Source organism: Aquila chrysaetos, chromosome 5 (genome assembly GCF_900496995.4).
Source record: "Aquila chrysaetos chrysaetos chromosome 5, bAquChr1.4, whole genome shotgun sequence".
NCBI lineage: Eukaryota > Metazoa > Chordata > Aves > Accipitriformes > Accipitridae > Aquila > Aquila chrysaetos.
The window spans coordinates 54,609,199-54,622,244 of NC_044008.1; the positions used below are offsets into that span (position 1 = coordinate 54,609,199).

The 13,046-nt window shown below is 46.7% G+C and overlaps 1 protein-coding gene across 2 annotated transcripts in view; it reads left to right on the plus strand.

Moving 5' to 3' along the window:
* SLCO3A1 (solute carrier organic anion transporter family member 3A1) overlaps positions 1-13,046 on the plus strand; it is a 154,703-nt gene that overhangs the window by 121,926 nt on the left and 19,731 nt on the right. For both annotated transcript variants that reach the window (XM_030014883.2, XM_041123743.1), the window contains exons 5-7: positions 7,819-7,983; positions 9,976-10,174; positions 11,102-11,240. In XM_030014883.2, coding sequence (XP_029870743.1) covers positions 7,819-7,983; positions 9,976-10,174; positions 11,102-11,240 — 503 coding nt within the window. The remainder of the gene's footprint in view (positions 1-7,818; positions 7,984-9,975; positions 10,175-11,101; positions 11,241-13,046) is intronic.

The window sequence follows — 13,046 nt, forward strand, 5'->3', positions numbered from 1 at the left end:
CACCACAGCTCTTAAACTAGGGTGGGGAAGAGGTAGACACCAGCCCAGAATAGCAGCAAAGTGGCAGGGCAGAGCATGGCTTGTAGCAAATTAGAGTAGAAAACCCCACATCGTGTCCTGCAGTGATGGAAATGGACCTGGCTCTAACTAAGGTCAGCTGAGGATCCAGCATTTTGTGGGAGAGTGTGGGCAGATACCCTTTCTGTAGGCTGCACTGGAAAATCCTTCATCTGAGCGGGTGGTTCTGTAGCACTGGTGGTTGCTTCCCACTCTCTGTCACTGTGGCAGAGCGGGTTTCATTACTGCCTAATGCATTTAGATAAATGAGGACAAAATCACTTATTCCCTGTGCAGTTGCCTTAATTGGGAATTGAATGAGGTGCGGGTGGGAAGGAAAAAGAGACTTTGGGGAAAAAAGTGTTTTCTTAAATATAAAAATGCCTTGAATAGTTGATGTGGTTGTTCATTAGGGAAGGTCAAAGATGTGAAATTTTGGCTTGATGAGAAAATTCAAAAGAAAGGTAAAGGAATAAATTGTTTGAAAATTTGTCAGTAAAATTAATTCCTTTATCTTTTTATCCTTGCTGCAAGGATTTTCTCAAGTTTGAGGAATGCGCTTTTCCCATGATACATCCATCTGGATAATTCTGTGGCTTTTGTCATAGACTCATCAGAGCGTCTGCTTCTGGCCACTGAGTGTTTGGAATGGGCACTGGAAATCTTTGCAGGTTTTCATATAGAAAAATGAAAGAATACTGCATGTCCCTGCTGCGCGGAGGGGCAGCAGTTCTGGCCGAGGATGGTGCTGAGCAAGCTAAGTTTCTTGCAGACAGGGAGGCCATGGGGGTGTTCCTAGAGCATCTATTGCTCACCAAAGTAGAGAAATTAAACTCCCACATCCACATGCTTCCAAGTATCGATTATATGAGGAGGCACCACAGTCTTCCATGTTAGCCTTCTCGTTGCAGGTAACCCTATTTCGAATCAGTCAGTATTCCAGAAGTGTCTTTGTAGATGGACTTTGAAATACAGTTTACATCACATCAAATCAGACAGGGAATGACCTTTTTAGTTATCCTTTGAGGCTGTCACAGACGACACGGTGTTGGTAGCTGACATCTCCTTTTAAGTCCCTTGCCACTATTGTCACAGTCAGAATGTGGTCAAGAGTCATGTTTGCTGAAGTGCCCGCCTGGAGGAGATGTTCAGACACGTACTGCAAGGGAAGGCAAATGTGCCTTGCTCATTCCTGATGAGCAGTGTTTAAGGTGATGTGTTGAATCTTGCTGTGTATATACCTTATTTTGCCAGCAGCTGAAATATATATATGCATTCTTATGTGGCAGGACCTAGTATCCTTATTCTGTTTGTTGATTGTATAAAGTTTCCTTTGGGGAAAGTTAGACTGTTTAACCTTTTCCCTAGGATAAAAACGACTGGTAATTATATACAGAGGTTAAAAATATATACATACATGCATAGTCATGTCTTCTGTCCTTTCACAGGACATGGAGTTTGCATGTATTTGTGAGGCTGAACAGCAGAGTATGTACCTGTACGTGGGGTTGTGGGTGGAAATGGTCATCGGAGTTTGTGTGGCCATAACTCTGACTCCTTTTTAGCATGTGTTGTCTCTGCAGCTCAGTCCTGGGCCGGTGTGTGCTGGACATAAGTCCATGTCTGCATGGAGGTGCGGGATTGTCTGCCTCTTGTGCACAGTATGGGGAGGAAGAGTTGTTTCTCTGGACTGATTGTGTGAACGCACTGTGTATCAATAGTGCATCCTCAGAGGCTGAACTGGGTCTCCTTTTTGGCTATTGAAGGGGTTTGATTATTTTTTATTTTATTTAATTTTTTTCAGGCGCTGCAGAGATGCTGCAAGTTGAGTGGATGTGCAGGAGAGGAAGCAGGGTGGTGTCAGTTGGAGACATGCTCCCAGCTGAGTCGCGGCTGTCAGCTAGCAACATGGCATGGCTAGCACATGGGAGGATGCTCGAGACACTACAACATTTGCTGAAAAAGAGTGAGATGTAGGGCTGGGTGAGATTCTTTGCCTGTCTGTAGCCTTAGCATGCAGAAAAGCTAGGACTAATATAAAAGCAACCTGCTCAAAGTATTGGAAAGTCTTTTACATCTCTGTCAAGGTCTAAACAGGAGGGAAGGCCCAACTTTTGGGAAGCCACGGCATCTCTTCATGCCGGGTATTTTCATGCCGGGAAAAGAAGCATCCTTAAGAGGAGCTTCAGACTTGAAATGAAGACTGTGCCTTTGAATGGCACAAGGTGAAGAGGCAATCAAAGGCAGCAGAGGCAGCAGGCACGGCAGCTCTGCCCAGCAGGACTGGCAGGGGCATGAGGGCTCAGGGACAGTCCTGGGAGGTGCTTACCATTGCTAAACTGGCGTATGAATGCTGCGCTGCTTTACCTGATTGGTTTTTCAGTTAAGCAATGTAAATCCATTTGGGAGCACAGGGAAGCGAAGGTTTAATAGCAGGGAGAGGATGGATAAATGCTGCCATTGCTCTTTGCTCTCAGCTGGCAGCCTGGCAAGGTTGTTCCAGCCCTGCACTCTCTGTATGGTCTGTGAAAGCACTTCAGGCGTGGACTGCAGCAGTCCTTGCTGTCCTGGGGGCACAGTTTTGCTTTCCTACCTCTGGTCTGCCTTGGGGACCTCTCTGCTGCTCGGGGGCAGAGATGATGCTCAGCTGTGTCAAGGCACCTGTGCCCTCTGCTCGTGTCTGTCCAGCATCTGCCCTCCCACTTGGTGTTAACATGCTGCCTCTAACCCACCACCTGCTCCAGGACGTGCTTGGAAATGTTTTGTTAAAATAGTTTTTCATACGGAAATGTCACTTCTACTGAATTGAGCGGTCAGTTCTGATGAAATTTGGTTTCAAAATGGTTCCTTAGCTTTATCTTTAACACCTCTGAAACACTCTGCTCTAAATGCATTTTGTTTTGCAATGATTTAAACCAGAAATTCATTACATTCTGCTTGTCTATCTAGTGAGAGAGATTAAAAACCTAAAAGGATTGAAATTGATATGGAATCCTTCAGGTTTGGAGAGAGAAGCTCATTCACAAGGAATTAAAAGAAAACTCACTGTGGAATTAAATGAATTTCAAAATTGCAAATTCCCTAGATTTAGAAACATTTTGGTTTCTGTCCAGCTTCATTTTCAAGAGCATAGGAGAGCTGGGATGTACAGCTGACAGCTGTCTTGTCTTCTGTTCAGTTCCTTCCTGCTCTGTGTACCAATCTGCTGAATACCTAGAGGGAGCTGCTCTGAATCCTGGATGTCTCTCCCCAGAAGTGCTCTCTAGGAGCAGACAAGTAGCACTGGGCCAGAAGCTCCCAGCTGTGCAGGGGTGTCCTGGGCCATGGAGAGCCTGTAGTTCTCAGTGGGAGTTCATAGGACTGAGCGGGATTAACAGCTACCACAAGTAGTTTTAAATTCACAGCTCTAACAAGTGATAGTGACACCTTTTTGGACAGGGCTCCATCTGTACCTTCATGGCCATAGCGGTGAGTCTTTGGCCTGGATCCAGACCAGTACCATGACCTTAATGCCTTTTTGGATTTGGGTCTTGGCTCCCTACCAACATCTAAAAGGCTTGCTGAGAAATCCTAATAATAGGTAAGGAGGAGGCAGCTGATCATAAAAGGCCCCACATCAGGTCCTGTCAGTCTCCAAGTTTCCTTTGGCTTGGATTTCATGAGGATGTGGCCTTTGTTGGCAGGTTCTTCTTGACTGTTTCGAAGCTGGCATCCTTGTTATCAGAAGCTTTGATTAATTCAGAAAGACCTTCAGCCTGCACGCTTCGGGGCAGAAGCTGAGCAGCAGCTGAGGTCAGGCAAAGTATGTCTGTCTCCAAAAAGATACTGTGCCTTGCCATGACCTACATGATGCGGGTGAGGGAGGTTTTCGTCCCCCTCTGAAATCAAGCAAAGGCGGTTGCTGGAGGCAAGGTGATAAACTAGAAGGACCTGCTTTCCTTCCACGAGAACGTTACTGTTGCTTCAAGCTTGTATCTGTCAAGAAGCCTCTTTGACATGGGTATCACCCTTTTCCTTCATATGCTTTGTGATACTAATTTTGCCAAGGCCACATATAACTTCGGCATATTAAACTCATCTGAGATATCTTCAGTGCCTTCAGTGCCTCTTGCCATACTCCATCTATAGGAGCTGCTTCTTTGCAGGAGGTTTTTTCTTCCAGCTGCCTGCACTATTTTCTTCATCCCTTGTTCCTCAAGCCAGGTGGAGATTTTACCTTTTGTTTTCTATTCAGATCTGAGGCTCGCTGCCTACGTTGCTATTAGAAAGTAGTATTTTGGCTCAATGCTACACTTCACCTTTTCCTCACCGCACTGTCCTACATGGACTGGGCTGTAAACCTCCCTCTAATTTATTACTTTGCTTTCTGTGTTCCTCATCTTTACTGCAAATTGAAAACATGTCTCTGTAGGGTGCTCCAACTGGAAAAAGGGGCCTTGGTGATTGTAATGTTCCAAACAATTCATTTCAAGCACCAACGTGATGATTATAGTTTGTCGTTTCTGGAGAGTAGTTAAACCTCATGTAATGAGGTTGCCAATTATCCCTGGTACTCCCTGATGTTTAGTGACAAATCAAAGCTACTTGGTGTACATAAGTGTGCTTGCTTGTCGAGCCTGTGGCCTGTCACCCACAGCTGGCCCCACAGCAGGAGATAGGGAGGATGCTTGATGCCTTGGCACGTATGTTGCTTGGGGTGTTAAAAGGTGGGAAGACGAGGGATTGCCAGGGGTGTTGGAGAGCTTTGGGACATCCTCCTGGGTCCCTGCCAACCTATGGATGATCCTATGACCAACGCTGCACATGGATGGTCTGAAGAGTTGAGTTTTAAGTGCTTCAACAGTAAAAAGAGTCTGAGGTTTGTTGTTGTTCTCAGTGTATCTTGCCAGGGCAATGAGAATCGCTTTTCTGCTGTTGTTTCTGTAGCATGCTGGGTGCATTGGGATAAGGATGTTAAATGAGCTGGTCCTTCTGAATGTGGGAGGGGGAGTCTTTCTGTGCCATGTCTGATACAGCTCATGGGTTCTCCAAGTAGATTTCTGAGACTCTTTTGAATCCAGAAGACCTTTCTCTTTTCCCATTTGGCGAATGGGCTTCAACCTCAGATTTATAGCTCCAAAGTGCTGCTACAAAGTGTTCAGTTAACCTTTGGGCCAACAAGGTGCCAGGTAACGTTTATTATGACTTTTGCTGGGATCGGCTCCAGTGAAGAAGTGCCATGCTTAGCTGTTGTGTTCCCCAGGGTTTTACTGTCCCCCGTCAGATATTTTCCATTCTCCCTTCATACCCAGCACCATATGCCAGCCAGCTGAAAGCACGTCACTCTAGTTATTGAGAGACTTTTAAACTTCACTGCTGACTTTTAGTCTTGTTCCCAGAGGTATTTCACCCCAAGAACTGAGACAGATAAGGCAGCGGCAGGTGTCAAATGATTCATCTTAATGGGTGGCAGTAGCAAGATGAAAGGATATTAATTTCTATGGGGAGCCTCCTGTCATTTCCCTTAGAAAATGAAAGGGAACGAGCTAGCCCTGGCTGAGGAGATGGTGGAGGCTGCCAAGCGTTGCCTGCGTTGCCTCTGCACTCTTTGCAGCGGGTTTTGTGTTACACCCTCCAGCTGGTACAGAGTCCTCTTGCAGTGCATGGTGGTCAAACATGCAGTGGAGGACAGGATCTGTCCCAGAAAACTCACGCCTGGACACACAGGGAGGAAAAGCAATGATGAAGTGATGGGACTCATAGCCCAACACTGCCAGGCAAGGCAGTCATGAGGGCCTCCTCTCTTGTGTGAGATGGTGCAATAACTCTGCAAAATTTTTGCTGTCCATCCCCAAGTACGAAGGATGGATTTTGACCTTGGTAATGCATGATGGTTGGGTACCAGCCTTGCCAACTTCAGAAATAAATGCCCATGATCTTTAACTCCCTCCTGCAAAAGACAAGCTGCCATTGTTATTGTTTGGTAGATAAAGTTGGAGGTAGATGTATCTTTGCATTTGAATTGGCACAAAGCTACATCTTGAGGAATCCATTAATCTGGAACAAACTGAACTCCAGAGGCACAACAGGCATTAATACCTTAAATATGACTTTTCAAGTTCAGCACTGCCAAGTCCACCTTTACATTTTCCCTCCTTTTCCTGGCAAGAAGGAGAAATTCTGTAGGTGGCCACCAAAGAACTGGAGGAGGCAGCAGGTGGTTTCTGAGATCTATCCATGTCTGAATCCCACCACCCCCATTTCTCGTGCCCAGTATTGTTTTTTCTTTTTTTTTTTTTTTTTTTCCCTGTTCTGCTGAAAAATACTATGCCTCCCGCACCTTCATTATGTTCAGCAAATCCTCAGGAAGCAATAATTTTATACGGCACAAAAAAATGTTTGTGATATAAAGAGACCAGAAACTGTGGATTGGCCCCTTCCAAAAAGGTTAGATCAAACCTAATTATAAACACCCCCCACACCTGACCCCCCCCAAAAGAACCAAGGGGACCCAAGCAGAGCCTTGACAAAGAGCTGTGCATACACTTGCTGAGGCCAATGCAATTAGATTTTGCACCAAAAAAAGCCCTAAGGGAAAACAGAAGCCAACAACAGAGAAATCTGTCACGTGCCAAACCCTGGTACACCATAGGGGATGTGGGGGATGGATTTTCAAAATGCAAATAGGGGTCCATTGAGGCTTCACTACACTTCACCAAGGTAATTTTCAAACTTAATGATTTTCACATTTAATTCAGGGAGAAATTAGTCATCAGGTATTGAGACAAAGGAAGGCTCTCTTCTGTACTGGGATGCTCTTCTCTTCAAGCTGTGTTATCTCGGCAATAATTAAAATGTTCGCTGAAGTAGAAAATGTGCTATCTGATTCATTAGCCAGATTTCCCTTTGTAAGGTAACTCGTGTTTGCTTATCGGAAATAGAGACGGGCTTGGAGAAGAGGACTCTGCACGCTAATGATTCAGGAGGGAGGAGCCAAGGGATCATGAAACTAAAGCAAGTGTTTGTGCATCTTACACAGTGAATAGCTCAATGTGTCCTCTTCCACCCTTGCAGCCACCAAGGCTGGTAGGCTCTGCATGGAAGGCATTGCTTGGCTGGTGAAGCTCTGGGTTATGGGAACACGCAAACTAACATGCCTGTCCCAGGCATGAGGTCCCTCATGCCCATGGCTGGCCGTGGCCCCAGGCTAAGCAGGAGAGTTTCAGGTTGCACCCAGATGTGCTGCAAGAAGGTTTCCCTCAGCAAGTGAGCCAGTGTTATGTGGGAATAAGAAAAGGAAGCAAATCTGGATGGCAGGAGAAGGAAAGGCCAAGTATGAGCTTGTGTCTGAAAGCTTGCAAGAATTTGTAGGGTGCTGAGTACAGTATTCATGACACCCAACGGCTGGCTCAGCGTTGTTCATGGGGAGCAGGCAGGGAAAGGAGAAAGAGAATACTAGGCTTTGACTGACTTCTCTCTGGGGTAAACAAAAGCAATATTGGAAAACGCTCATCTTTCAAAATTTCAAAATCATCTGTAAGATGTAAATGTAATGACAGGTGACTTCTTTTTGCACCCTCCTGCTATCTGAATCTTTAGATGACACTGTTCTGGTGTTTCTCTTTGTTCTAGTGTTGCCGCTTTTCAACCAGCTTGTCTGTGCACAACAGAAAATTACTCCTGATTTGAAGTGAGTTTGTCCTGCAGGAGAGCAGCAAGGCACCTCCACCACCTCAAGGACAGCCTATACTAAAACACCTCTCCCTTTTTACTCTCTTCTAGTGATCCCCAAAGTAACTAAGCACTTGCTCTCCAATCCTGTCTTCACCTGTATCATCCTGGCAGCCTGCATGGAGATTGCAGTGGTGGCCGGCTTCGCCGCCTTCCTTGGAAAGTACCTGGAGCAACAGTTCAACCTCACCACCTCATCTGCTAACCAGCTCCTGGGTGAGTAACCACAGGGGCCACCAAATCTCCAACGTCCAAAGGCATTTAAAAGTGTTCAGCAGGGCTGGTAACCGCAACCAGTCTCACTAGTTAGGCTGCCCCAAAAGTGACTTGTCCAACATCTAGAAATGTGTCCGTGAGTGGGAGGGCTGGGTTCCAGCTGTGCCTTGGTTCCAGAGCCCAGAGCAGACCTCCGGCATTCTTCCTCCTCGACTGCACTCTCCTCTACAGCCCACTGCAATCACTGCACCTATAGCCAAGACCATTGTGTGAGGAGTGGTATGATACAGCCAGGGTATGAAAGTCTGTGATGGCCCTGAAGTACAGCAGAGATCCCAACCAAACTGGGCAGTTTGGTTGCCCAAGACTGCAGTTGCTCGACGAGTGACAGGGCTGCCCATCAAATTGCTTGTCTCATGGCTCAGATATCGCAGAGTTCTCCAGCCCATCTCCATTTGGGTGAGGAAGCCCAGTTTCTCCTGCTAGTCCCTCCTTTCCCCTTGGACTGGAAATGACACAATTGCAATCAGCAGTTCAAACACCCGAGCTAGTGCAGCATGGTTGACTTTCAAATGCCCCTTCTCTCTGACCATGCTATGCTGCTGCAGTTTCCCATATATATATTTCTCAACGTTCATTCATTCCCTGTCAGGACACTGATGCACAGGCAGGATCTTCATTTATTTTCTCCTGCTGCTCATTCCCAAGCAGGCCCAGTGATTTGTTTATGACAGCCGTTCTCTCGGCAACACCCAATTAAGATATCTGCGAGTTGATCTTGGATGATCTGCAACCACAGCTCACCAGATGGGCAGCTGGCAGTGATCTGTCAAAAACTGGGACATCATGAAATGGGTGGATCTTAATATCAAAATAAGGAGCTTGCAAGCTGCTCTCCTGACAGTTATTTATTTTCCCATTGAACTACTTGATATCTTCTGGTTTTGGCCTTGTTTTCCAAAAGAAACAATCCCCTGCAGTCAATCTTGCCTCCCCCAGTGACACAGGAACTCACTGGTGAATTTTAATAGGATTTGACAGAAGGGCAGAGGTCTCAAAAATGTTAGGCTCTTCCATCTTTCCTGAAAATTAAAGGCTTGGCAAAGGAAAGCAACTTCACTGTTGACCCACTGGGAGAAGGAAAACCGCTACACTGTTTGGTGGGAGATGACTGGCCAGTCAGCACATGAGTACAACTGGATTGTCAGCAAAGAGGGAATCAAGGGAATCACCCGTGAGCCAGACCATGTCCTGCTTCTGACCTAGCAGCGGGAAAGGAGACTTTGATACATCTGTGGTCCTCACAACAACTTGTTTAATTTAAATAAAGTTGCTACCAGATATTCCACTTGTCATTTATGGGAGTCCAGAAATGCCAGGATTTGGATGCACTTCTAAGCTTTGCCCAGGTAAGTAAGGTCTGGAGTATAACTGGCAGCAAAGGGGTAAAAGTGGATCCAGACAAGCTTAGTGTGATAATGCCTTTCTGTGCCTGGAAAGTGAGTCACTTCTGGCAGTGATTTTGCATCTCACAGTTTAAGAAGATTCTTTAAGGGAGACTTCATATTTTCAAATGTGACTATTGCCTAATCTTTGAAGATCAGACTGCTGTGAAGTATACCAAGCAGTGCTCATCCAAAGCCTCTAGACACCTCAGAAAATTCCTGACTTTATTTGTGTGCCAACTGTTGCAGGAAGCATCAGAGATGATGATGCTTAGGTTAGGGTGGGCCAGTCTCAGCAATTTTGGCATCTCCTGCCAATGTGGACAAGAACTGGAAGAAGATCCCGGTTCCTCTGTGCAAGGCAGCGTACACATTTGCGTCTGTTCCTCTTTTTGGGCAACCCCAGCTTGGTGCTGCTGCAGTAGTTGGTCATTACAAGGTTTCCCCATGCTAGCACACAGATCTCTGCTGGAAAGTAAAAAGCTATAATAGTGTGGTTCACTGAGCCTCACTCACACTTCTTACTAACTGATTTTTCCTCTTGCAGGGATGACGGCAATCCCATGTGCATGTCTGGGCATATTCCTGGGTGGCCTCTTGGTGAAGAAGCTCAGCCTGTCTGCTCTGGGAGCCATCAGGATGGCCATGCTGGTGAACCTGGTGTCCACAGCTTGCTACGTGTCTTTCCTGTTCCTGGGATGCGACACAGGACCTGTGGCAGGGGTTACTGTTCCCTATGGAAACAAGTGAGTCCTCAGAGAGTTTCAGGGTCTCACAGAGCCTTACCAACATAAATGCCGTGTTATTGTCCTCAACAGGCAGCCTTCAGGCAGCGCTGGCCCTTAGACAACCATATTGAGCAAGCATGTGGAAGACAGTGTCATATAGGGCTCTTAGTTTGGGATGTTTTCATGCCACTCATTGCTGTGAGGGTTGAGTACCTGCAGCTGACAACGGAGTTTTACTAAAATTGATCAAACTGAATTGAAAGGTGCCAGACCTGATTCTGCACCCATGGCCACCTACGTAGCATTGGGTCCACCACACCATCTGGTTTCTCTTGGCAGCGAGGTACATGCACTGCTTTGTACATTTATTTAAGTGCCTGAGGGGAATTTGTAAAACCAGATTCTAGATGCCTGGAAATTCAGATACAGTGAGGAGACAGTATGCGTGGCTCCAGGCCCATTTTAGTGGGAGAAGTGAGGCACAAGAAGTGAGGCATACGATGCTTTGTAGCATTCAGAGGTCTTGGAGAGAGTTATTCTGTATTTTCTTTTCCGATGCTCCTCAGTATGGAGTGGCAACTCTTCAGAAGATGACAACTTCAGGCTCTCAGCTCCTCACAGTTACTGTTCTAGAAAAATACAGAGCAATCTCCGCAGCATCTCTGTGGGTTTCCTTGGGGCTTCTCATTGGGGTAACAAGGCAGTGCAAGCCTTACATTAGATTCCCTGTTGCAGGGGAATAGGGGCCATGGCATTTCTGTCCCCAAGGAGAGGCTGTAGCCTCTATTTCTTAAAGCTGGGGCCCAGATGGTCTGCCCACCGCTTTTTTGTAATTTGTTTGCCTTAACTACCCCCCTTCAAAGCCATCTCTGTGTGGCAACAACTGGAAAAGCTGGCTGATATCATCACACTGCCTATTAATTTATCTTTCTGTTTCTCTTACAGCTCAACTCCAACCTCATCTCTGGACCCATATTCCCCCTGCAATAACAACTGTGAATGCCAAACTGATTCCTTCACTCCAGTCTGTGGGGCAGATGGGGTCACATACTTATCTGCCTGCTTTGCTGGCTGCAGCAGCACGGTGAGTGAGCTTTCCTTGTGACCTCTTGCCTGTAGGAACAATTCTCTGACCGCAAGTGAGTGACGTTAATGCGTATCTGGTAGAGTATCTCATTTACAGCCAGCAGTGGTTACACCCCCAAAAGTTAACCTCATACCTCAGATGGGCCTGAGCCGCTGTCGTTTTTCACTGTGTTGCATGAATGTCTGCTGACTCCGGCAGCAGTCTGCCAGAGTCACCCACCGAGCAGGATGGGATTTCCCCTCCTCCTCCTCCTCTGTTTTTTCTCCTCAGCATAGAAGCAAGGAACACGAGAGGAGATCTGCACGGTTGTCCACTGGCAGAACCCAGATCCTTGAGAGCTTGCTGGCCTGGGCTGTGGGACCAGCTTCACTTTTCTCCTGCACTTCCTCATCTCCCCGGTTCTCCACCAGTCTGTGTTTGTCCTGCCCAATCCTTTTATTCTTTTTCCTCTTGCTCTTTTCCTGAATCTGGTTCCTAGACATATATGACCAGATCCTGGTTTTATTCACCCTTGTTTAAGCTTTCCTTCCGCTCTTCTTGCTCCTCTCTCTTTCCCTGCTTTACTCTGAGGCAGCGCAAGAGCAGTTGTCAAGGGAGCAAAGACTCCATCCAAAGACATTCTGCATTTTTCAGTTCTCCATATCTAAGAGTTTATTTCCATTAGAAAACTCTTAAAGACCAAACCATCTCTGTGTAAAGAAGATATGGGGAATTTTTAACAGTATCCTAAAAAAAAGTATCTGCTTTTCCATTTTTTGCTGCTGAAATGCTAGTATCTTCTGGGTTACAATGAAAATGAGTGCCTGCTGCTCCTGTGGGTGGGAACTGGTGGGGTTCCTGCGGTCCTTGCTCCCTGCCCGGAGCCATGCCAGGCATGGTGACTGCTGCCACACTGCCTGTGTGGAGCCTATGGGAGGTTAGCCTGGTCGCAGTGACCATTTGTGGCTGCAGGGACATCACTGCTCACCACATGCAATTATCCCTCCACGGCTTCATCCTTCCTTTTTGAGGAGGTGTCAAAACTCCCTTGCTGCCCTAAAGACACAAACCGCCTACAAGTGCTGGTGAGCAGAGCTGCAAGCTTGCTGCTAGCAAGTGCAGCCTCACAGCCCAGATGACCTGGGAGCTCGTTGTTTAAACCTCTTCTCTACTCAATTCCCACTCCAGCTTCAGAGGCGTAGGCATCCCTTTTAAATACCACAGTTTCAGGGTACTTTCAGCAACCCCACAAGGGAATCCATGAGTGTGTGGCACATGCGAAGGTGTTGCCTCCTACCCTCTTCCTCCTCCACCTTCTCCCAACAAAGACAAGTCAACACCTGGGGTGGCAACATGAACATTTTAACAAGAAGCCAGCTTGTACAGGGCACGCAGAATAGTGTCTCCGCCAGATCACCAAGCCCTTAGCAAGAATACAGTTGGTGCGGTCCGTGGCTGGAGTGTGGGAGTGACCTCCTCGCCATGCGGTTGAGGGCAAAGCTCTGGCTCCCCTGGAAGGAGCACAGTAATGAAAATTCAGCTCTGTCCCTTCAGTCTGCAGCTGCCTGACCTCGTGCTCTGCAAGAACAAACCTCTGAGCAAAAACCTTGCTCTCCCTTGCCCTCTCTCATTCTTTCTTATTTTGCCTTTTTGTTATCATCTTGGGGTTCTTTTCATCGCTTTGTTTTGTGGGGTTTTTTGCAGTAACGTTTTGAACACAAATTAGTGAAGCAATAGCATCCTCTGGAAAGGGCATTATCAAGAATTATGGACCAGTTTGGCCATGCAATGGCCCTGAGGCAAAGCCAAATTGCCAAACCAGGT